Source organism: Equus przewalskii, chromosome 6 (genome assembly GCF_037783145.1).
Source record: "Equus przewalskii isolate Varuska chromosome 6, EquPr2, whole genome shotgun sequence".
Lineage (NCBI taxonomy): Eukaryota > Metazoa > Chordata > Mammalia > Perissodactyla > Equidae > Equus > Equus przewalskii.
The window spans coordinates 46701982-46726948 of record NC_091836.1 but is presented as its reverse complement, the minus strand read 5'-3'; the positions used below and the strand labels follow the sequence as shown (position 1 = coordinate 46726948).

The following is a 24967-nucleotide window of genomic DNA, read 5'->3' as shown; positions in this document are numbered from 1 at the left end:
ACCACAGTGACGCTGGCAGCAACAAGCCACCAGCAAACTTGGAGGCACAAGTAGCAACCATGAGGGCACTGGCATCACCTGTGTCAGAGGCAGTGGAGGGATGAAAGTGCTGGCTCTCAAAGGCAGATGCAGCTCAGGTAGCAAGAACCAAAAACTAGGACTATATCACCACCTACTGAAAAACAAAAGAAAGCCCTCTAAATTGTTGAACTTTTAGAATCAAAATAAACAAAACTTTACCTAAATAAGAAATGTATTTACTACTTCAAATGTGCCAGCAGAGGACAACTCATCCAGCACTGTGAAAAATCATGGTAACATGGTATCACAAAAAGCAAATGACAATTCTCCAGACACCAAACTTAAATTCTCAGAAGATGGTGATGTGATAGAGAATTCCAAATAGCTGTCATGAAGGAACTCAATAAGGTAAAAGAAAACTCAGGAAGACAGTTCAATGAGCTCAGGAATATAATTAATGAGCAGAAGCAGCACTTTACCAAAGAGATTGAAACTCTAAAAAAAAGAAGCAAACATATTCTGGAGCTGAAGAACTAGATAAATGAGATGAAGAATGCAATAGAAAGCTTTGGAAATAGAGTAGACCAAATGGAAGAGAGAATCAGAAGCTCAAAGATAGAAATCTAGAAATGATTCATGTGGAAGAGGAGAGAGAATGAAGATTTTTAAAAAATGAAGAAACTCTATGAGAACTATCTGACTCCATTAGAAAAGGCAACATAAAGATAACGGGTATCCCAGAAGGAGAAGATGGGGAGAAGGGAGCAGAGCTTATTTAAAGAAAGAATAGCAGACGACTTCCCAAGCATGGGGAGGGAACTGGATACACAAGTCCACAAAGCTGAGAGAATGCCTAATTCTCTCAATGCAGAAAGACCTTCACCAAGACACATTAGCTTAAAACTGTCAAAAGTCAGTAATAAAGAAAGAATTTAAAATGCAGCCAAGGAAAAAAGACAGTAGCCTACAAAGGTCCTCTCATAGGCTATCAGAAGTTGTCTCAGGAGAAACTCTACAGTCCAGGAGAGAGAGGAATGACATATTCAAAATATTGAAAGCTAAAAACTGCCAGCCAAGAATACTCTATCCAGCAAAGTTACCCTTCAGATATGAAGGAGAAATAAAGGCTTTCCCAGGCAAACAAAACCTAAAGGAGTTCACCACCACTAGACCTGCCTTACAAGAAATGTCTCCGGGAGCCTTTCTCCCTGAAACAAAAAAGAGCAAAAATACACAAATCTGAGAAAGGTGATAAATAGACAGAACCAGTAAATTGCACATCTACTTCAGAATAGGGTGTTAAACACTTAATTATAGCATACAGGCTAGAGTGTAGAAAAGAATTTAAAATAACTATACTTCAATTTAGTAAGAAACTCACAAGATAAGAATTTAAAATAACTATACTTCAATTTAGTAATAAACTCACAAGATAACAAAGGATAATTTGTGACAACAGAAACATAAAAGGGGAGGAGGAAAAGGTTGGAATCTATATGGGAAAAAGAAGATAAGAAGCTCCCGGGAAAAGGATGGAACCTGTATAGGCAATGAGGATAAGAAGCTATCAGCAGAAAAAGGACTATTTTATCTATAAGATGTTTCATACAAATCTCATGGTAACTACAAAACAAAAATCTAGACTAGAGACACAAAACATAAAAAAGAAGAAACTGACTTAAACATCATAGAAAACCATAAACTAAAATGGCAGACAGAAATACAAGTGAAAAGGAACAATGGAGATATAGAGCAATTGGAAAACAAAAGATAAAACGGCACTGGTAAGTCCTCATAGATCAATAACCCCCATACATGTAAATGGATTGAAATCATGAATCAAAAGGCACAGAGTGGCTAGATGAAATAAAAAACAAGATCCAACCATATATTGCCTTCAGGAGACTCATCTCAGCTCAAAAGATAAACATAGGCTCAAAGTGAAGGAGTGGAAGATGATGCTGCAGGCAAATGGCAGCCAAAAGAAAGGGGGTGTAGCCATACTTCTATCTGACAAAATCAACTTCAAGCCTAAAAAAGGTAACAAGAGAGATGGACATTACATAATGCTAAAAGGACAATCCATCAAGAAGACATAACATTTATTAATATATATGCACCCGACATAAGAGCCCCAAAGTATATACAGTGACTATTAACAGACCTAAAGGGAGAACTTGACAGCAACACAGTAATAGTAGGGGATTTTAACACCCAACATACATCAATGGATGGATCATCCAGACAGAAATTCAACAAGGAAACATGGGCTTTAAATGACACATTAGACCAGATAGATTTAATAGATTTATACAAAATATTCCATCCAAAGCTGCAGAGTACCATTCTTCTCAAGTGTACATGAACTGTTCTCAAGGATAGGCCATATGTTGGGACACAAAACAAGTCTCAATAAATTTAAGAAGATTGAAACCATACCAGGCAGCTGTTCTGACCACAATGGTATGAAACTAGGAATCAGCTACAAGAAGAAAGCTGGAAAAATCACAATTATATGGAGATTAAACAAAATGCTTCTGGACAACTATTGAGTCAATATTTTCACAGAAATAGAGCAAAATTCCTAAAATTTATATGGAACCACAAAAACGCCAGAGTAGCCAAAGCAATCCTGAGAAAAAAGAACAAAGCCAAGGTATCACACTCCCTTATTTCAAACTATACTACAAAACTATAGAAACCAAAAGAGTATGGTGTTGGCAGAAAAAGACACACACAGATCAATGGAATAGTATCGAGAGCCCAGAAATAAATACAACTAATTTATAACAAAGGAGCCAATACCATACAATGGAGAAAGGTAAGTCTCTTCAATAAATGATGTGGAGAAAATTAGACATCCACATGTAAAAGTTTAATAATTAGACCGCTATCTTTTCACCAACATACACAAAAGTTAACTCAAAATGGAATAAAGACTTGAACATGACACCTGAAGCCATAAAATACATAGATGAAAACAGGCAGCGAGCTCCTTGACATTGGTCTTAGCCATGATTTTGTGGACTTGATTCGAATGGCAAGAGAAACAAAAGCAAAAATAAATAAATGGGACTACATCAAACTAAAAAGCTTCTGCACAGCAAAGGAAACCATCAACAAAAGGGGAAGGCAACCTGCCAAAGGGGAAAACATATTTGTACATTATACTTCCAATAAGGGGTTAATATCCAAAATATATAAAGAACATATACAACTCCAAAACAAACAAATCATGCTGCCATGATTACAGCATGGGCAGAGGATCTGAATAGACATTTTTCCAATGAAAACATTCAGATGGCCAACAGACACAGGAAAAGATGTTCAATATCACTAATCATAGGAAATTCAAATCAAAGCCACAATGAGGTATCACCTCACTCCTGTTAGAATGGCTATTATCAAAAAGACAAGAAAAAACAAGTGTTGCAGAGGATGCAGAGAAAAGGCAACCCTCTTACATTGTTGGTGGGTATGTAAATTGGTACAGCCACTATGGAAAATAGCATGGTGATTCCTCAAAAAATTAAAATAGAACCACCATATGGATCACCATTTGATCCAACTGTTTATCCAAAGGATACAAAAACGCTAATTCAAAAAGATATCTGCACCCCTATGTTCATTGCAGCATTATTTACAATAGGCAAGACATGGAAACAACCTAAGTGTCCATTCACAGACGGGAGTGGATAAAGAAGATATGGTATAAAATGGAATACTAAAATGTAATACTACTCAGCCATAAAAAAGGATAAAATCTTGCCTTTTGCAACAACAGGAATGGACCTCAAGAGTATTTTGCTAAGTGAAATAAGTCAGAGGGAGAAAGAAAAATACCATATGCTTTCACTCACATGTGGAAGATAAAACAAAAACAGAAACAAAACAAAAACAAACTGATAGATGCAGACAACAGATTAGTGGTTACCAGAGGGAAGGAGGGTGGGAGAGGGGTGAAATGGGTAAAGGGGGTCAACTGTATGGTGATGGATAGAAAGTAGACTTTTGGTGGTGAGCAAGCTGTAGCATGTACAGATGTCGAATTATAATGTGGTACACTTGAAACCTATATAATGTTATGAACCAATTTTACATCAATTAAAAAAATCACTTATAAAAAATAAAAATTTATACATATGTATAAATTTTATACATATTATATGTATTTATTATATACATATTTATAGACACAGGTGCTTACATACACATGTTGCTTCTGTTTCCCTGGAGAGCCTTAACTAACACCATATTTTATTTTAAAATCTTTATAAATCAAATGAGTGATTCATTTTAAGTGAGAAACCATTTCTGTGTCTGTAGACTTACAAACATTAATTTTTAAGTAGCGTTCGATACTTCTTAGGAAATCATTAAAAATAAATTTTCTCACTTTTGTTCACATATGAAATGACAAGTGAATATTTCTTGGAATGGGCTTCATATTAACTATATTAGGGTGTCCTAACACTGTGGGGGGCTCTGCTGACCCACATCCCAATAAAACTTGGGAAAATTATTTTAATGACAAACATTTAAATTCATTAGAAGTGGTCCTAAAGGCAAACAGGAAGTGAAGATCTATTCAAGAAAATCTATGAAGATTTGTAAGAAATGTGTCTGTGATATTGGAACCAAGAGCACACCCTCCCTCACTCCTGCCAGCTCACATTAGTGAAGACTCCACTCCAGACTCCCACAATCTAGAGCACGGGGCACTGTCACCCCAGCTCCCACTCAGAGGGCTTCCTTCCTGGAAATAACAGGACTTCATATTTTCAAACCCTGCCCCCAGCTGCCTGTTGCTGAGGGTGAACAAGTGCTGGGAGAGTTTGCTTGAAAAGTTGGGACGTATTATTCCCATCCCTCCACTTGGAACTGAGGTGGTGTCTTTGGAGTAGTGAGCTGTCAGTACTGGTGCACCGGTCACCCTGTCCCAGCTGCTGAGGTGGCTGGAACATAAGTCATCCATGAGCTGCCAGGAGACACAGTGAAGACGACCTCTGGCTGCTGTCTATCCCCTCCCCTGAGCACTCAACTCCTGAAGTGGGATTGTCACTCAGAAAGAGGCTTCCCGTTGTCCTCCAGACAACTCCAGGGTCCTGGCACAGAGATTTTTCCTGAACGTGGGGGTGAAGCAAGCCATAAAGCACACAGCTCTTAAGACCTTTCCAAAGAATTAATGTGGTTGGGAAAAGATCATGAAAAGTGCAAGTCAAGGGACGCTCTCAAAAAAGTGGAGAATGAGGTGAAAGGCAATTAGCAGTAGATTTGTGTATTTAATAAAGATACAGCTTAGACCGTGGGCTGACTAGTTTTCTGGAAAGAACCGGGAGGTAGACTGCTGGGAGGACAAATATCCAACAGTGACTTCAGGAAGTGTTTCTACAAAGGAGCAGACTGTTATTGGACTAACTGGTAGAGCCAATGATGCCCCCAGGACCCTGATGAAAACAGGAGAGCAATCAGGCAGCAGTTAATTGAATGGAACCACCGCATGTGGCCCCTAAAGGAGGAAGAGAGCCCTGGCAATACCGTTGTCCCCCAGGACAGCAGTGGGCTCACCCAGAGCGGGGCCCACCTGAGGAGCTGGGGAAGAGGTTTCGCTCTGTATGGCGGGCGGTGAGAAAAACAACTTTTGTTTTGAGTTGCTGCCTCGGCGTGTTACAGTCTGAGGCCCTTGCTCACACCCGGAATCTGGACGGTTAGAGAAGGACCTGAGTTTAGGATTCTGCGCTAAGTTCCCGCTTTACTTTCCCAGGGCGCCTCTTAAATTGAGCACTTAGAGCCCAGCCCAGGAATAGTTAGTGCCCTCCGCCCCAACCCCCTTCTAAGTACCGGGTGCTTGCTCCCTGCTCTCTGTCTCCTGCTCGCTCCTGACCTGGACAGAGGACGGCCCTTCCCCCGGCTCACTGCACCCTCAGCCCCTGCTTCAGTGGCCTGTGAATAACAAATCCTGTGACTGTTCCTTTGGGTGGGTGCATTGAAACTGCCCCTTCAATCAAAATGACCTTGTGGGTTTCACTTCCCCACAGTGGGAGCTCGGATGCTGAGGGAGCTCCCTGCTGACCCTGTGTGGGTGGCCTGTGCCCCCTCCTTCAGTGGGTCATAATCTGCCTATCAATTCAATACACCAGCTCCAGCTTCTGCACACAATGGGCCATGGGGATGGGGCTGTGGGCTGTTTGTACCCCACTCAATGCCTTGGAGCTGTGACGGGCTCACTAACCTCCTCTCCTGGACTGCTCAGTCTCTGTGGGAGGGAACCATTGCTTGCTGGGGGTCTGCGGTGGGGATTTCTGCTGCTACATTTTGCTGCTACCAGGTGTTGCCTGATTCCCGCCCTACACTGTCAGTGCTGTTACAGGTCAGACTGCCCTGCAGAGACCAGCCTGCAGGCCTCAGTCTGAGGTGGGTGTGTTTCCCACTCCTCTCTGAGAGACCCCGCTGGGTGTCAGGGCTGGAGGTGATGGGCTGCAATCCTATTAGGAAGTCCTGGCATTGAGCCCAGGTGAGCTGACTGGGAAGGTAGGGGTCTGCCCCGTTCCCCTAGGCAGGGACCAGGGGCCTGGGCCATCAGGTCCTGGGAGCCAAGGAGAGTTCGCCTAGATCGGTGCTGGGAGGGGAGGCGGCTGCTGGGCCCACGGTGTCAGTGGTAGGTATCGGGGTGTTGAGCTTGGCCAGCCAGCCCTACCCCGAGACACAGGCAACCCTACCAGGGGCGTCATGGCAGGCTGGCCGGGCAAATGCTGTGAGGCAAGTGCTTATGTTGCTGCATTCCTTGCTGCTGTCACAAATCATCCCTGACCCCAGGGGATATGGGAGTCCCACCCCTGACATGGTGCAGCAGAATGAATTCTCCCTAAAAGCAGGCCCCTGAGCACATGGTACCAGCTCCTCCCAAGTCCCCAGAGGAGGCTGGAAAACTACCAGATACTTGTAAGACCCCTGCTCCAATGGCTTGGGCTTTCCTGAGAGTGGCGGTGTTGTCAACATGCCAAATCACCATTGCTACATTCTTGGGGCTCAGGAGCTTTCCCGAATACATCAGCTATTATTGCACTGGTAGAGGTGGACTCCAGCCCCTGGAGGATGATGGGGACACCCTAGAATGGGAGGCAGCAGCATGTGAGTTGGGGAAGAGGCAACATCCTTGGGTCTTCCCCGTCACTATCCTTCGTACCAAGAGGTCCAGTGCCAACCAGTATGAATGAGAGACGGACACACGTAACAATAGTAACTATACCAGGATGGAAATGTGAGGTTTTCTAGAAAAATTTGTCCAAAGGGAGGAAGACAAGGACACTTGTTGGCTTTTACGGGTCTTTGAAACCAGATCCATGCTGTTGCTCACAGAGGCTGAGATGTGCCAGATGGCTGGATTGGCCAGCGATCCCAAAATTCACAATTAGTTAAAAAATCTCAAGGTATTGAAGGCCCATTTCACTAGAGACACCCTAGGGGAGCCCACAGACTTGTCATGGCAGCAAGGGTGCTCCCAAATGCATTGAGCCGCCAGGGCAGAAGATGCGGACAAAGTAAAAACTGAACTTGACTCTGCAGAAGAGACCCCTCAAGGCTCTGGAGCCCACAGGGATGAGGGGGAGACGCTCTGCCTCTCCTGACTTGGACATTTATGGCTTGGCACCAAGCCCAGCCTTCCATCACGGTTATCACAGCGAAGGGTCACTGTGCATGGAAAACCCTGCATGAAACGCACCTCCTGTTACATCAAATTGGATGGTTCAATGGGTGTATTGTTCTGTTGAGAGCCAGGCCCCCACAGAGCCCCTGACCATTTCCAACCCAGAGGAAGCACCCTTAGGGCCAACATCTAAGGAGTTCTTCTTAAAAGGCAGTCCCCTAATTATAAGGCCATGTGTCACAATTCATAGAAATGTCAGCTACAGTACAGGAGGCATTAGACTGCATCGATGCTGTAGCTGGACAGGAAAAAGAGAATTTTCCAAATCTTGTTTCCTGGTAAAGGTGAATGGGCCCCACTGCTCCCTCAATCAGGAACCCACTGAAGGGCCCTAGGGAATATAGGGGCGTCCAGGTCCCTTACTGCTCCCACAGAGGGGTGGCACCTTGACCCACCTCCTTCCCTCATGAGATGACCAGTCTCCCTGCACTGGGAGCTCTGGACATCAGGGGTCCCTAACGACCGAATTTCAGTACAGCCTGACCACAAGTTAGAAGCATTTGCTCAGGCACTGTGGGCTCAAGAGACTGCTGCCTCTGGTCCAAGGATGGATGCTGTCACCTCTCAGAATGCCCCAGCCCTGTCAGCAGGATCCGAGATCCCATACCCTGATGTCTGAGAGTGGCAGCTACCAAGGCCCCTGGCCTAAGAACCCAGAAGTTCTCCAGAGCTGGTCCTTCCTCTGGGGGACAATTGCCCGCATACTTATTTAATTATCAATTGGAACACACATAATAAACATTTTACTGCTGTCATTGACCCTGAAGCCCCACTTACAGTGCTTCCTAGGAACCCCTCCAAACATAAGCAAGGGGCACCTTTTAAATGAAAAGGTGTAACAGGTGGGACAGGAGAAGGTGTTCAACTTCCATTGGCTGTCACTCTTGGAATAATCTGTGTTAAAAATCTTTTAGTGGTGGTGACCCCTCAGGTCCTACCCTTTCTTGTTATATGTATGGATGCCTTGAGGCACCACTACACTGTCTGGAACAAACCCACATTCCTGGCCTTCCTGGTGGGAGCTGAACATTGGGAGCCAGCAAAACTGCCACTCCTGCTTCCGACCGTAAATACCCTCCAATGGCATTTGTGATAGGGGACTGAGGAATTATGGCCCATAATTCAAGATTTATTAGACACCATTTCTCCTTTCAGTTCTCCTGTTTGGTGGGTATTGAAGCCAAACACTATGGAGTGGCATCCTACAGTTGACTACCAGAATTTAAACACTCAGGTGCCCCCATGAAAGCTCCCATTCCCAACATTGTTCAATTAATTGAAGACATCCAAAGGGCTCCAGAGGACACTTTGCTGTGATCAATCTAGCCAATATGTTCTATTCAGTATTGATCACCAAGGAGCCCCAGCCAGAACATTTGCACATTTGAAGGGACCCAATAGACCTTTACCCAGCTGCCTAGGGACTATCTTAATGGCCAGGCTATTGCCCATAATCTTTGCTGGCAAAACCTGGATGCCTTTACAGTGTTCCCTTGCACCATCTGACACTATATTGATGGCATTCTAACTGGGGGCCCCTCGGACGATGTAGTGTCTGAGGCCCTAACATGGGTGGTGGACCAACTACAACATAGACGTTAGGCTATTGCCCCACATAAATTTCAAAGGCCAGCCACAACTCTTCAATTTCTCATCCTCTGAAGGCTAGCAAATCCCACTTCCAATTAAACATCAATTATTAACTATGCAGCCTCCCATCAAGCTACAACAAGCCCAACACATCTCAAGTTTCTTCATACTTTGGAGGCAACACATACCACACTTAGCCATCACTCTCAGACCCATACATGCAGTCAACACAAATCCTCCACATTTCACTGAGGAGAATCTCAACATCAAGACTTACAGCTGGGCAAAGGTCAACTCATTAAGCTCTTCCCCTACTCCGTTGGGCTGAGGCACTGGCCACCATGGACTATGCATCCTCGAACCTTGGACTAAACACAGCTCCTCCTGGTTGCCTATGGGCTTCTGGACCAGACAGCTGCCCCCACAGCTGTCTGCTATACCCTCTTAGAACATCGAATTCTGGCCACATGGGGCCAGCCCCATGGCATAGTGATTAAGCATGCATGTTCTACTTCAGCGGCCCAGGGTTCAATGGTTCAGATCCTGGGCATGGACATAGCACGGTCCTAGTTTGATGGCATACCATCAAGCCATACTGAGGTGGTGTCGCACATAGAGGAACTAGTGTATAACTAGGACATACAACTTTGTACTGGGGCTTAGGGTAGAAAAAAAAATTCTGGCCACTTACAGGACTTTGTCAGAAACAGAGTCCTTCATAGGAAAGGAGCCTGGTCCCCTGCATACCCATATTCCTGTCACATCATGGATAAGGGATGCCTCCCAATAGCAGCTCAGTGTGGGTATAAATGCCTCTTTGCTGAAATAGAAATGGTATATTCAGGAATGGGCTAAACCTGATGTGGCAGGTCTTTCTAAGTTATAAAAGGATGTGATTTCCCCACTCCTCAGCCCCCTGCCCACAGACCTTGAGGAACTGGTTACAGTTCCCCCACTGCCTAAGACTCTGGTGACCTGGGGTAGCCCCTGGGAAGAGCTGATGGAGTGACAAAGGGAGTCTGTTTACTAGGCAGACAGCAATGCCGCTACTGTACGGAGAGCAGTAGGGTACCATCCTGCCAGTGGTGCCACTCTTACCAAAAATGGCAAGTCAGAGTTGGCTCAGCTGGCTGAGCTGGTGGCAGTAAAAATGGCTGTACAGAGCACTGATGCCCATGACAAGTCTCTCGTCCGCCTTTCTACTGACCCATGGGCAATTGCTAACAGGCTAGTGGTTTGGTCAGGCCAATGGCAGTGGGACAATTTTCACATTCAAGGCCATCCCATTTGGAGTGCCCCAATTTGGAGGGACATTCCCCAGGCACCAGTCACAGTTAAGGTTACTCACATTTCACAACATACAAATGCTACCACACCAGAGGCTGTCTTTAATGCTAAGGTAGATGCCTTTGCCTGAATCCAAGTCACCACCTGTTCAGGGCTCTCAACCACCGACTCTTTCCCAAGAAATGTGGACTCCACTCACTACCACAAAACTGCAGATTCCCCCCGGTCAATCAACCCTCAGCTCCCCTATTCCGGCCTTTCTTAGTCACCACTTCCTTACTCCTTATTCCCTGGCCAGATGGTCCCATTTCTCTTTGGGTCATGGGGGAGCTGCTGCCACACTGGCCTGGGCCCACAGCAGGGGTGTTTCCTGTATGGCAGCCCTTGCAAAATGCATTGATTTGAATTGGAAACTATGCACTCAAGCCAAAAACTGGAAACTGCCCCATACGCTTTGGTTCCTTGAGAGGACTGCCCTTTTACCCTCTGGCAGGATGATTTCATAAGGCTGCTTCCTCCATCTGCAGGCACTACCCACTTTGCCATTATGTGTGGTTACTTTTAGCAGCCTACTTCTTGCTCCACCCACCAGGAACCCCTCTGGGGAGCAGGTAATCTCTTTTTTTTTGCTAATTATATCCTGCCCCCATTTGTCCCTCCTGACATCATTGACTCAGACCAAACATCTCATTTTACGGCCCATGTAACCCAACTCTGGGCTCTCCAACAGGGCGTCTGAACTTTCATCTCCCATACCAGCCACAGGCCTCTGGCGTTACTGAATGCCACCATGGTCTTGGAAAATCCTGGCTGCTTAAGTTTCCAGGGGGTAAATGGACTCCTAAATGGGCTTCCTTGCTGCCAGGGGCACTCACTACTTTAAACTCTAGGCCATACGGCCATCGTTCTCCTCACACCAACTGAGCTCCCCCAGCCATGCTGCAGATGATTATCATGGGGGAATCTAATGCCTCCAGCTTATGGGAAAACATTATGTACATTTTCCCAACAATTTTGTGTCCCCTTACATATTTCAAACATTGATTGTCTCACTTTCTAATATTCATTGGCAACCTGCTCCGGGACAGGTGGTTAGCTATGACCCCCTGGTCATATACAGTCCTGGCCCATTAGAAAAACACAAACCCACATGCTGCTGCTGGACCGCACTTCCCTACTTGATCTGCAAATACCAGCTGAAAGTCCAGTGTTTAGTAGCTTTAGTGGGTGGTTCATTTCTCCTAACCATCCCTCCCCACAGGAAGTGGAAATAATTGTACCCGGACCCACTGAAGGAGCCATGTGGATCTCTAAAAGGGGGAAGAGGCACTCAGGTTGGTTAACACCAGCAACACTAGAAAATGACAAGATGGCAATATGGTCACAACATGTGGCCCTATCCCACTTTGGAGGAGGCCACCAATGAGCTGCTGACCCACAGTGGCCCCATAATAAATCTTCTCGTGGGGTAGTCAGTGGGCAGAAGCAAAACTATAAAATGTGGATGCTCACTGCTGCTGGCCTTACTCTGTGCCTTTGTGCCATCTGGGCCATGGGGCTTCTCCTCAACCCCAGAGAGGCAACACTGGAAAGTTGCTGGAACTGCACAGCACTCTCCCATAATTGCAACCCAGGATGCAGGGTGGTGTGTGATAGAAGTCAGGCCTAGAGGGGCTGTGCCCCAAAGGCTACCAGGTGTGGATGCTGGCTGGGTGATTCAAGCCCTCTATCTTAAATGGGATCAATGGCACAAATGCTTAAAGGCCACCAACCCCGCCAAAACAGTCACTGACGTCCTGACCTTCAGACACTGGCCCTTGCACTGCCCTAATTTCAATCCTAATTGGCTGACAGGCTTATGCAGTTCAACCAGTATATACCATCTCTGGTAATACAAGGTGAAGCATTACATTGTCAGGAGCATATAACTAAAATTTTTTGTAACCTTCCTCTGTAGCAGAGATGACACCAAGGAAGACTTGGCAGCTGATCATGGTGAGCACTCCCTGGGACTTGGTTGCTGAACTGAATGCTTGTTTATCTAAATTCCCTGCTGATGGCCCCCATAGGTTGCATTTTGCAAAATTACATGTTTACCCAAGGCCCTCCTGCTCACTACAATGCTTGCTGCTCAAGGGTGAGGCGATACTCTGCCTGCCAGGTCCACCTTTGAGCTTTGAGAGGCCAGGGTATGTGTCGAATCTCACAACCTTACAGGGGCTCCTTTAAACACTTCACTCAATTCCTTGCCTTCACCACACACTTTACATTAGTCCACATTATGAGTCCTACTGGGAGGTAGTGAACTTAATTTCTGTCGGGAGAATATTTCCCTGAATTCAGATGCTACCACCACCACAGCATCCCCCTACACCCTCCAGGACCACAGCTGCACGGTCACCTCCCTACACCACCCTGAGGGGACCCTTTCCAATGGTTACCACTCAGGACTCCACAGTCCTCTTGGTCAAAACTTCCAATAGTCTTAATATTTTTATACGATGAGCAGAAACTGGAGCTCATCTGGGAAGGAGCACTGGAATTGCTAGGCATGTTACCAGGCTCAACAACAGCTTTATCCTGAGTAATGGCCCACAGGACTGACTTATTGACCCTGCCCAATTTGCACAACAGAAGGCACCCCATGCGTCCCTGTGGCTTGCCCAGCTGCTCTCTATGGTTCTCAACTGCAGCCAGGCAGGTCACTTTGCAATTGACTATGCAGCACCTGGCAGGACCCCCAACATGCCTTTTATAACCCCCTACATCTGCCCAGGACCAACACCATTTGGATGAATATGACCTACACCCCCTCCCAAGGAGCACAATCCCTATGGTCTTGGGCCTTGAGGCCCAGCCATATGGGGGGAACAAGTATTTACTTCCTCTTTCCCGATCAAGCAGTTGGTGTCCACTGTGGGTCCAATGCCCTGTGGCCGTCACACATATGTGGTTCTCCATATGTGCACTTCTCCTTCCCTCCACCTCCAATGCACTTTTCTCCTTGATGGCCTCCGGAGTCCTGTCTGTTCCTACTGGACAGGAACTTCAATCCATTTCTCTTTCTGCCCCCTCACATCAAAAGCATTAATCTTTAATCCCCATTACATTGGGAGTAGGTCTGCTACCATCCCTCACCCAGACTGGACTAGATGCAGCCACACTGGGCTCACAACAACACAATATTAAGGCAAACACCAACCTGTCAGCCACCTGGCTTGATGCACAGGGATATTACACCAAAGCCAGGCCTTACTACAACAACAGGATTCTTTAGCACAGATGGTTTCCATAACCGTTTAGCTCTAGATTACTTATTGGCCAAGAAAGGAGGGGATGTGCTGTAAAGGGCACCACCTGCTGCATGTATGTTAATAATTCTGGACAAATTTACAAAGGATGGCCCAACAGGTGCAAGGATTCCATAATCTCACTGTAGCGTTTAATCAAATACTTACCTTAACCTCATCCAAGGGCTTTGATTTATTTTCTTGGCTGGACCCCGAAAAAGGGCCAGAGGGTTATGGACAGGATTTGAAACTATCATTCATCTGTTAAAATTGTTGATTGACATTTTGCTTTGTTCAAATGTTTCATCCGCTGGGTGACCAAGACCCTGCCAATGGCTTTTAATATCTCCACCATCCAGACAGTGCCCACAATTTTCCCTAAAGGCTAATGCCTAGGCATCATGGGGTCAATGTTGATGAGAAAAGTAGCTATGTTGGTTTGCTACCTAGGTATGTTACAGTATGACGACCCTGTTCACACCCAGAGTCTGGACATTTAGATAAGGACCTGGGCTTAGGATTTCCGCCATCAGTCCCCACTTTGCTTTTCCTGGGAGACTTTTTAAAATAACCACTCAGAGGTGAGTCTGCAAAAAGTTAGTGACCTCCGCCCCAACCGCCTTATAAGTAACAGGTGCTTGCTACCCTGCTGTCTGTCTCCCGCTCACTCATGACCTGGCACAGAGGACTTCCCTTCCCTCGGTTTATTGCACCTCTGCCTATTTCTGGGATCTATAAGTAACAAATCTTGTGACTGTACTTTCTCTGTGTGGATGTATTGAAACTGCCGCTTCAATCAAAATGACCCCAGGGATTTGATTTCCCCAAAGTGGGAGCTCAGGTGCTGAGGGAGCTCCCTGCTGACCCCATGTGGGTGGCTTGTACCTCCCCATTCAGCAGGTCATAATCTGCCCACACTGAATTTAATGCACCAGCTCCAGCTTCTCAACACAACTATTATACAGTGCACTCCCTTAAAGTGTACAATTTAGCAGTTCAGTATACTCACAAATACGTGCAATCATCCCCCCAGGCAACTTCTGCACATTTTCATCACCTCAAAAAGAAACTCACCTACACTTTATCTATCACTCCCAATATTCCCATCTTCCTCCTCCAATCCCCCAAGATGTAGGATCCGTTAATCTACTTCTGACTCTGTAGCTTTCCCTATTTGGGCTCTCAAATGAATGTGTTACAGGCTCTTAACATCAGCCCTGATATCAGTTCCCCACATTGAACCCAGCGTATATGGGGTTAAAACTAAAACCCACCACCCCCTTTCCTGCTTCTCTAGCTCCACTCATATGTAAATACCTGTTTCTTTAAACTTGGATTCCTTGAGCTTTACAACTAAGTGGGAGTTACAAATCGTTAAAAGCCCAGGTGGCCTGGAGTTGGAGGCACACTAAAGTTTAGCTAATCATGTGTCCTGCAAGTTTGCCAGAAAAGCCGCTGTCTCAAGAGTATCAAGGAGCGGAGGCTTCCCAGACCTCAACTCCTCAACTTCTGGCGCTGGAACCCGCCTCAAACAGGAAGACGAGACACCAGCGAAGGACGCGCACCTGCCATCTCCTCTCTCACTAGTCCCCGCCCCCGCCTCGCGGCAAGCAGCCTCTCAAGGCCAAACGCAGGCTGGTGGGAAGGCGCCGAGCTGCACAAGCTACATGTTCCCCCCTCCCCTACCCAAAACCCCAAATAAAAATCCCTACCCGTTCCTCATCGGGGAGCTAGCAATTTTTGAGGCATGAGCCCTTGCTTTGCTCCCTGTGCCTGGCATAGTAAAAACCTTTCCTCTTCCACTCAAGACTCTGTTCTCGTTATTTGGATTGGCATCGGGTTCAGGGACCAAACTTTCGGTTACAATATCTCAAGTTAAAAAAAGAATGAAGTATTGATACATGCTACAACATGGAATTCCCTGAAAAAATTATGCCAAGTGAATGAAATCAAACACAAAGACCACATACTATATATTTCCATTCACCTGAAAGTCAACAAATACAGAAATTTATAAAGACAGAAAATAGATTAGTGGTTCCCTGGGGCTGACACTTGGAGGAGCTAAGCAGGAAGATAGGGCAGTGGTGGGTTAAGGGCATAGGGGTTTCTTTTTAGGTGATGGAAATGTTGTGAAATTGACTGTGGTGATGATTGCACTGAAGACCATGAGTTGTAGACATTAAAGGGGCCCATTGTATCGGATGTGTATTGTTTTTCAAAAAAAAATTCAAATAAGTGAATAAATGCATTAAGAGTTTTGAAACGCAAATGAGTTTTGCAATCCAATCTCTTAATTAAGCACATGAATACTTTTCAGGTACATCCCACATTTACATAACCTTTTCTGGTTTTTTGTTGTATCAGTCCAAACAGGAATTGAATTACCTTAGGGATACTATAGCCTTCACACTTCAGAGTTCTCTCAGGATACATTCAAACAATGACCTAAAGTAAATTTCCCTCCAGGGTAAAAGGTACACCTGAGAATTGAATGAACACACCTCCCACCGTGTGGTTAGACTGAGAAGAGACCTTGCGCCCAGCTGGGGCTGAGGTTCCAACTTCCCATCAGAGCTAAGGGGTTGGGAGGCCAGAGGATTCCTTAAAGTCTGACAGGAGTGGGGTTGGGGAAGCGCAGGGTGGAAGACTCAAGGCTGTCAACAGTCAGAGATCAAAGTGGAGCCAGAGTAATCATTACGCACCGTGAGTTGACTATGAAGTGTCTGTGTTTGCAAAGAGTCACAGTTCCTCGAGTGGCCTCGTGGCATCGCCATTTCAATGCAGAAGTCCCCGAGAGGACAAGGTTCAGCTCCGGGTCAGCTCAGACGCCTGACCTCCGACCGGCTATCACTCAGGAGCGAGAGGGAGGGGCCTTATGACCTGTCCAATCAGAGTCGGCTCTGGGGCAGGTGGGCGGGGCGACGCTCAGCAGCCACCTCCGGCTTCCTCTCGCTCCACAATCCTTCCGATGGCTGGCCGCCTGCCCTGAAAGTGTCCACGGTGCTCTGCCGCGGACTCCGTGGCGCCGTGACCTGTACCGAGTCGTAGGGAGGACGCCGGGGGCCCCACGAGCCTCAGCAATGGTGAGAGTTCAGCCCCGGAGGAGGAGGGGCTGGTGGGAAGCGGCGGGGCGGGCCCGGCCTCCCCCGTCCCCTCCGGGCTCTGCGGCCCCGAGTCCGCGGAGGCGCCGCTCGGCCCTCAGGCCCCTCCGGCCGCAGCGTGGGGGCGGGGCCGTCAGCCGGTCCCCGGGCGTCCTGTGGTCCCTGGGCGCGGCGACTTGGGCCGGAGCATCTCTGGGCCGCGGTGCCCCCGCAGCCCAGCGTGTCCCAGACGGTGCGGGGCCCGCGGGAGGGCCCGCAGGACAGTCGGGCCTCGGTCTCCGGGGTCCGTGCGCGGAGGGGCTGCGGTCTGTGGGTCCCTAGTGCTTCTTTTTTCCCCATGAGGCGCCCAGTTTTTCCTGAGTTTTCCAAATATTTGGGGAGCAGGGTCTCAAATCCACAACCCTGTGTCCCCAGACTAGCTTTTCCTGGGCTGCCAATAAGTCTCAATTTTCAGATCGCTCCTTGTGTTCCCAAAGTCACCTGCCCCTCTCGGATTCACAGCATCCTTATCAACTATTCGCCCTCCGCGGTGCATCAAAGAGACCCGTTTTTAGCTGTTTATCGTTATTCCCCAGAGCCATGGATGGCTCTTCTTTAAAGATGAAATTTGTCTGTGGATATTTTACATGAGAGGAAAGCAGAGAATAACCACCTGCAACTACAAAGCATGAAATCCTTGTCTCCCCTCCAGGGTCTTTCTGGAGACAGACATGCAGTTGTCACTCCTTTGGAGGGTGGAGGCTCCTCTTGAGAAACTTTCCTGGGTGAGCTGTCCTGTCAGCACTGCCCCTCCTTAGGTTTGTGACCTAGAAAAGATTCACTAACTCATGTGTCTCCATTTTTCAATAACCGTAGATATATTTAATCAATAATCCTTGGAAGACAATATAAAATAGTTAAAAACAAACAACAAAGCTGAATTTCAGAAAAAGAAATATTACATTCCATTTGTTAAGAATTCTCATTTCACTCTTTCTTCCCTTGAACGTGTGTAGTCAGTTTCTGAGGCCTGTTCTTTGCTTTTGGATGTTATTAAATGAAGTTCCAGGCCTTAGACATGCAGACCACAAGCGTTCAAGTGTGACTTCTTGCCATGGAAATAATGACTGACTTTTTTTCCTGAAAGTGATAGATCTTTAGAGTTTTCTAGCTGAACTAGTAGAACTGCCTTATAACACTCTGCCCTATTTTCCACATAACGACTGAGTTTAAGTGATTTTGCTGAATTATTCAAAAACTGGGTTTGTGTCATTTGAAATGACAGTGATGTTCCAAAGCATCTCCAGTGGGGGCAGAGGCCTGAGGGCAGTGAGTCTAAGCTAAGGCCCCCTTGGGCCTGCAGAGGGAGGGCCTTGAAGGCCCAGTTGTCCTTCCTGGCGAGCCTCCCCTGCAGGTGTCCTGCTGCTCACACCCCCATGGAAGGAGCCTTTATCCTGAGAAGAGCTGCAGAGCCCTGGAAAGCTGGGGGTGCCCGTGCTCATGGGGTGGGGAGTGACGCCCTTTCTGAGGCTCTGGTTCTGGTTCCTTAGGCCTGTAGATTTTAATGTTATGTTTGAGTTTTGCACCCACACTGTAGGTGCACTGAGAGTGTAATCTGTGCACAGTGAGAAAGTCTGTGAAAAAAACATGAAGACCGACTCATTACAATTCACCCCTGATGACTGAAAGAGGACATCTCTTATTCAACTGATTTCAACTGATCTCAGTAAGCCAGTACGGTGCTCTGTTTTAATGGATGTGAGGAAAAAACCCCTGAATTTCTATTTTCGTTGATATAAGGAGTCATGTAAAGCTTACATATATCTTTGGAATTCCGACTTTATTGCAGGGCTTAATCGCAAACCCCTAGCGTACTCCTTCCTGAAAATATCAGCACTGTGAAACATAGTGCAGGGACAAACTATAATGCCCCTTGTCCTTTTGGAAATGAATTTGTAAGTTGTTTTTTACTGTTCTATGTTTATTATGGTTTAAAGGATTAAATCTTGGTGTGTTTTTCTATGTAGAAATGTTAAAATTTAATTAATTTTAAAATGCAAAAGTTAATTAAAAATAATCATCAAGCATAGGAAAATATGGTGTGTGTAAAGTTCTCTCATCTCAAATAAATCATGAGTGGGAAGGTTAAAATATTCCTAAGAGAGGACTCCCTTAAGGAGACTCCCCGCCTGCACATCCTGCCCCGCTCCTCTACCTGACTCCAGCCTCCCTCCCATGACCAATGTTGCTCACTGCTTCATCAGTCTGTTAGTACATCTTTATGTGAAAACAAGCCAGTGCGAATGCCTAGTTTTCTCACCCGTGTTTGTTCTTGTAATGAGTGACCTGGATCCACATATTTGCTGTTTGACTGCTGACAACTTAAGCCTCACCCTTCCTTTTCCCCTGGGAACTTCTTCTCTGGACAGGCTGATGAGAAAGCCTGGAGGCTCCTGCACTGTGGGCTGCTGCTTGCGGGGCAGCTCCTCCTGGGCGCTGTGCTGCCCTATGCTGCACTGTTGACCCCACCCAGCCTGGGTTCTAGGTGCGGAGAACTCCCAGGTGGCAGTTTGGGTAATTCCTCGTCCTTCAGGAGCAGGAGTCTGGGAATGAGGCCCTCCTTATGTGGCCTCAGTCAGTGATTTGGTGGGATCTATCTGTGTGTCTAGAGTGAGTGTGACACTGAGGTTGGGCTTGCCTTGATACTGGGATTGTGAGGGGACGATTATACCCTGTCAGTGAGCTGAGCCCTTCAAGGGTCACTCCTTACAGAGCAATTATTTCACAGAGAAAGAGAAGAGAGGAAAATGCAGCCAGTAGGTGGTGAGATCAGAGAGGGCTCAGCAGGACCCCTAGGGAACTCTGCTGCTGCCCGAGTGTCTTTTGCAACATAGGTCCTGACCCTCCGGGTTATGGTGGATAACACCCACAGTCTGCATCTGTCACAGCAAAGGGACTAGTTTGAACCCATCTTCATCCTGGGCTCCTTAAACTCTGTAAACCAACCAGTTGTCATGGAGGAGGTGTCTGACCCTGATGGCGGCAGTGATGTGAGGCTCTCTGGAGGAGGGCCTTAAGTTGTCTGAAGGCTTCTGATGCAGGAAACTGCCCCACGTCCCGCACTATATGCCACTAGAGCTGCTTTTTCATCTCATACTGAGATCTCTTGAAAATGGAGGCTCTCGTAAGTAATGAGCATGAGACCCTCTACCAGCGCACGTGTTATGCCTTTGGCCTTGGAAACAGCATCCTGCCAGCTCAGCTCGGCTACTGACACCTACTTGTCATATAATGTAGCCTTACCTTGGCCCTGCAGTGTATGCCACGTGCAGCAGGGTCATGGCCCTTCTTCAGGTTATTGAAAGATGCTGTGGTGATGGAGGAGGCCACCCCTCTCCCAGACCCCATGGTTCCCTGGGTAGTTCCTCGGGATTAACTGAATGCACAGCACTGGGGAGTGCATAGAGTTTGATGACAATACACATTTGTACATGATGGAGCTCAGTGTGGCACTGATGCTCTTCATCCCTTAATTGGGACATCCGTGATGAAGAACCAAACCGAAGGATCGTTAGAGCTAACCAAGCAGCAGGCAGTAATCTTAGTACAGGCCCAAAGTTGGCCTAATCTGCACATGTTCACAAACTCTTGGATGATTGTCTATGAGATGCCACTTTGTGGCAAAGAACTCTGGGAATCTCTTGACTTGGAGATCCTCAAAGTAGAAATCAAGTACATTGCTGGGTGTACAATACAAGGACTCACCCAGGACACTCGTCATCCACCTTGGGGTTCTGACACTACTGATAGTGACCATGGCGCTTCTCAGAGGATACAGTGCTGTGCTCCCCAACAAGGCACTCGATGGAAGTTTCCCCTCCCGTATGGGTCTCAGGCTCATAGAGCGCTGTACTGGCTTACTGAGATCAGTTGAAATCAGTTGAATAAGAGATGTCCTCTTTCAGTCATCAGGGGTGAACTGTAATGAGTCTGTCTTCATTTTTTTTGAAAGACTTAAGTGTTTCTTAGAACAGTTTCAGGTTTACAGAAAAATTGATCAGAATTTAGATATTTTCCACAGAACCCTCCTCTCTGCATCCACACAGTTTGCACGACTTGTCTCATTTTGTATTACTCTGGTAGGTTTCTGGCCCATGTTGATGCATTACAGTGCACATTAGCATTCACTCTGCGTGTTATACACTGTGTGGGTTTTGGCAAATGTATAAATACATGGACCCATCCATTTCTGTGTCATGGAGTGTAGTTTCTCTTCCCTGAAACTCCTCTGTGCTCCACCTATCGACTCATCTCTCCCTCCAGCCTCCAAGTTCTTCACATCGAAAGGTCTTTCTACAGGTTCATGCTTTTGTCTTTTCCAGAATGTCATGTACTTGGAATCATACTCTACGTACCCTTGTCACATTGGCTTCTTTCCCTTAGCAGTATACTTCTAAGTTTCCTCCCTGTGTTTTCATGGCTTGATACCTCATTTCTTTCATTGCTGAACAGTATTTCACGGTACGGATACACCACTGATTGTCTATTCAACACTTGAAGGACGTCTTGCTTAAAACTCTAACTCTTGCCAATTATGCACAAAGCGTCTATGAACATTCAAGTGTAGCTTTTGTGTGAACATAAGGTTTCAACTCATTTAGAAAAATACCAAGGTGCCTTATTGGTGGATCTTCCTCTATGTAGCAACAGTGTAGTTCGTTTTCAAAGAAAGTTCCTGTCTTCCATTGCAGGCACACCAAATTCCATTCCCGCCAACTGAATGAGGATTACCTGTAGCTTTGCATCTTCAACAGTATTTAGCGTTCTGACTGTTTTGAGTTTTCCCCATTTAGTAAGTGTTTAATGTTCCCTCATTGTTTTATTTGCAATTTCCTAATGACATTTGATGCGAAGCATGTTTTTATATTGCTTATTTCCTATCTGTATATCTTATTCAGTGAGCTGTCTTTTCACATCTTTTGCCCATTTTTTTATTGGGTTGTTTGTCTTCTGACTGTTGAGTTTTAAGAGTTCTTTGGATATTTCTGATAGCAATTATTTATCAGATAAGTGTTTTACAAAGATTTTCTCTTACTCTGTAAATTGTGTTTTTATTCTCTTAACACTCTTTCTCAGAGCAGGAGATTTTCATTTTAAGGAAGTACAATTTTGGTTTTTTTCTTTTCTGGACCTTGCTTTTTGGTTTGTATCTAAAAATTCATCTCCAAACCCAAAGTCAGCTAGATTTTCTCCTATGTTATATGCTAGGAGTTTATTCCTTTGGAATTTTACATTTAGATCTGTGATGTGTTTTCACTTAATTTTTGTGAAAGGTGTAAGACCCGTGCCTACATTCATTTTATGTATGTGTGTTTGCATGTGGGTATCCATTATTTCCACCACTGTTTGTTTAAAAAACTTGCTTTTTCATGTGAATTGCCTTTCCTTCTTTGTCAAAGATCAGTTGACTATATTTGTGTGGGTCTGTAAGGAAAGCCGTTGACTCATGTACCTTTCAACCTTGCTGTACTCCCTTATGAATTCCAGGAGTTATTTCTGTTGTGAATCCTTTCTCAGGTTTCACGGACACAGTCATGCCATATGGAAAAAACGTTATGAGTTTAGCTGCAAAATTCAAAAAGGTGTTCCTTCTCAAGTAGTGAAAGTTCCCCTCTATTACTAGTTTATCATAAATGGATATTGGATTTTATCAAATCCTTTTTTATTTTCGTTTCCCCCTGCTTTCCTTTTTTTGTATTAGTAATATGTCTTCCTTCTTTTCTTTATCTTGACTAGATGTTTAACAATTTTGTTAGTCTTGTCTAAGAGCCAGCTTTTTCTGTTTTATTTCTCTCCTGATTTCCCACAATGACATTGCTTTCTTTTCTAATTTTTATTTATTTTTTTTATTGTGCTTACTTTGGGTTTTATTTGCTCTTCCCTTTATTGTTTCCTAAGGTAGATGCTTACATTTTTGATTATGTATCTTTGGTTTTCCCAGTGTAATTGTTCAATGGCATAAATTTCCCTCTAGGCACTGCTGTTGCTGCATCCAAGAACCCTTGGTATCTTCTGTTTTCATTTCATTTACTTCAAAATAATTTTTCACTTTCTTGAGACTTTTTGTTTGATCCTATGTATTATTTAGAAATATATTGTTGAATCTCCACTTATTTGGGAATTTTCCAACTATCTTCTTGTTATTGACCTCTAGATGAATGCCTGTGTGGTCTGAGAGCATATTTTATGTGATTTCTGTTCTTTCAGATGTGCCAAGGTGTGCTTTATGTCCCAGAATGTGGTTTGTCTTAGTGAATGTTCCACGTGACCTTGAGAAGAATGTGTATTTTGCTATTGTTGCATGACGTATTCCATAGATTACAATGAAATCCACTTGTTTCACAGTGCTGTTCCATTCACCTCTGTCCTTTCACCATTTCTGCCTACTGGAATTTATAATTCATAATAAGAGGGTGTTGAATTCTCCAACTATTAAACTCAATTCCTCTATTTTACTTGCATTCTATCAGCTCTTTGTCTTATGTATTTTGTCCCTCTGTTGTTATGCTCATACACATAAAGGATGGCTGTGCATTCTTGGAGAAGACTCCTTTATCATTATGTAATGTCCCTCTTTATCTCTGAATTTTCCTTGGTTTGAAATCCGCATTATCTATATTTCATATTTGTATGCCAACTTTCTTTTCACCTGTGTTGGCATGGGATATTTTTCTCCATCCTTTTACCCCTCATGTATTTGTGTCTTTATATTGAAAGTGGATTTCTTGTAGACAGTATGTAACTCAGTTTGTTTTTTGTAAATCTGATATTACTGTATCTCTCAATTATATTGAGACCATTGATGATTAAGGTGGTTATTAATACACTGGATTGATACTAATATTCTTATATCTTGCTCTTGTCATTTGTTTCTTTTTGTCTTCCACCTTCTCTGGCTGAAATTCAGCATTTTATGTGATTCTTTTTTTTCTCCTCTCTTAGTATATCTTTTACACATTTTTTTAAAAACTTGCCCTTGAGTTTTCAATACACATTTATAACTAACCCACCTTTTCTGCCAAATAATACTATACCTCTTCACCGTGTGCAAGTACTTCATAACAGAGTATTCCCTATTTCCCCTTCCTATGCCTTGTCACGTTCCTGTCATTTATTTCAGTTGTCCATAAGCTTCTCATTACTAAATACATTGTTGCTAATATTATGTGAAAGTGTCATTTGTTATATTAATTACAAACATATAAAAGATATTTTACCTTCATTTCTTCCTTTTCTAGTCTTCTATCTTTATCATTTACGTTCTTTCCAATAAATTTTTGATCGTTTCAAAGTAGGTGTACTAATGACAAAGTGCTGTTAATCTCATGCATCCTCCTCTACAAATATTTGTAATGTTTTAGGACTCAGTGGCCATTGAGGATGTGGCTGTGAACTTCACCCCAGAGGAGTGGGCTTTACTGGATCCTTCACAGAAGAAACTCTACAGAGATGTGATGCGGGAAACCTTCAGGAACCTGGCCTCAGTAGGTAAGAATGAGGACATTCCTTCACTGCATCAATGAGAGAACAAGTGTTTCTGGCCTCTCAGTGTTGTTCCAAGATGTAGACTGTGGAAAGGTGAGATATTGGTAAATAAAATAGAACTGGTCATAGCTCATCATGGTCTTAGAATCTAGAATTCTTTCTATAATTTCTAAATCTTTGTAATCAACTTTCGGGGTCTGCGTTTCAGGGAAAACATGGGAGGATCATGATATTGAAGAAAAGTATCAAAACTGGGAGAGAAAACTAAGGTGAGTCACATTCACAATAGAAAGCTGTGTCTCAGGTGAGAATCCTGGTATGTTATGAAATATTAAAAAGATGCAAACAAAACAAATAACTGTTGCTTCAAATTTACCTATTCTTAGAAAATTTTCACTCAATAGACTTTCTGAAATGTGATGTAGAGGTTCAGCTTTTGCAAA

The 24967-nt window shown here is 44.9% G+C and overlaps 2 protein-coding genes across 4 annotated transcripts in view; both read left to right on the top strand.

The window, feature by feature from the left end:
* Positions 1-24967, top strand: part of LOC103545474 (zinc finger protein 709-like) — a 78655-nt gene that overhangs the window by 50333 nt on the left and 3355 nt on the right. The window contains exons 1-4 of one of the 3 annotated variants that reach the window (XM_070625368.1): positions 16858-16982; positions 21731-21831; positions 24401-24527; positions 24733-24793. The exons of 1 other annotated variant lie outside the window; for it this stretch is intronic. In XM_070625368.1, the coding sequence (XP_070481469.1) occupies positions 21760-21831; positions 24401-24527; positions 24733-24793 (260 nt within the window). In that variant the 5' untranslated portion in view covers positions 16858-16982; positions 21731-21759. Of the gene's footprint in view, positions 1-16807; positions 16983-21730; positions 21832-24400; positions 24528-24732; positions 24794-24967 lie in introns of those variants that run through there. One more of the 3 variants, XM_070625369.1, reaches the window with a different exon arrangement.
* Positions 16919-24967, top strand: part of LOC103542102 (zinc finger protein 791-like) — a 257519-nt gene continuing 249470 nt past the window's right edge. Inside the window, exon 1 of the mRNA XM_070625420.1 lies at positions 16919-16982. Within this exon, the coding sequence (XP_070481521.1) occupies positions 16980-16982 (3 nt within the window). The 5' untranslated portion in view covers positions 16919-16979. The remainder of the gene's footprint in view (positions 16983-24967) is intronic.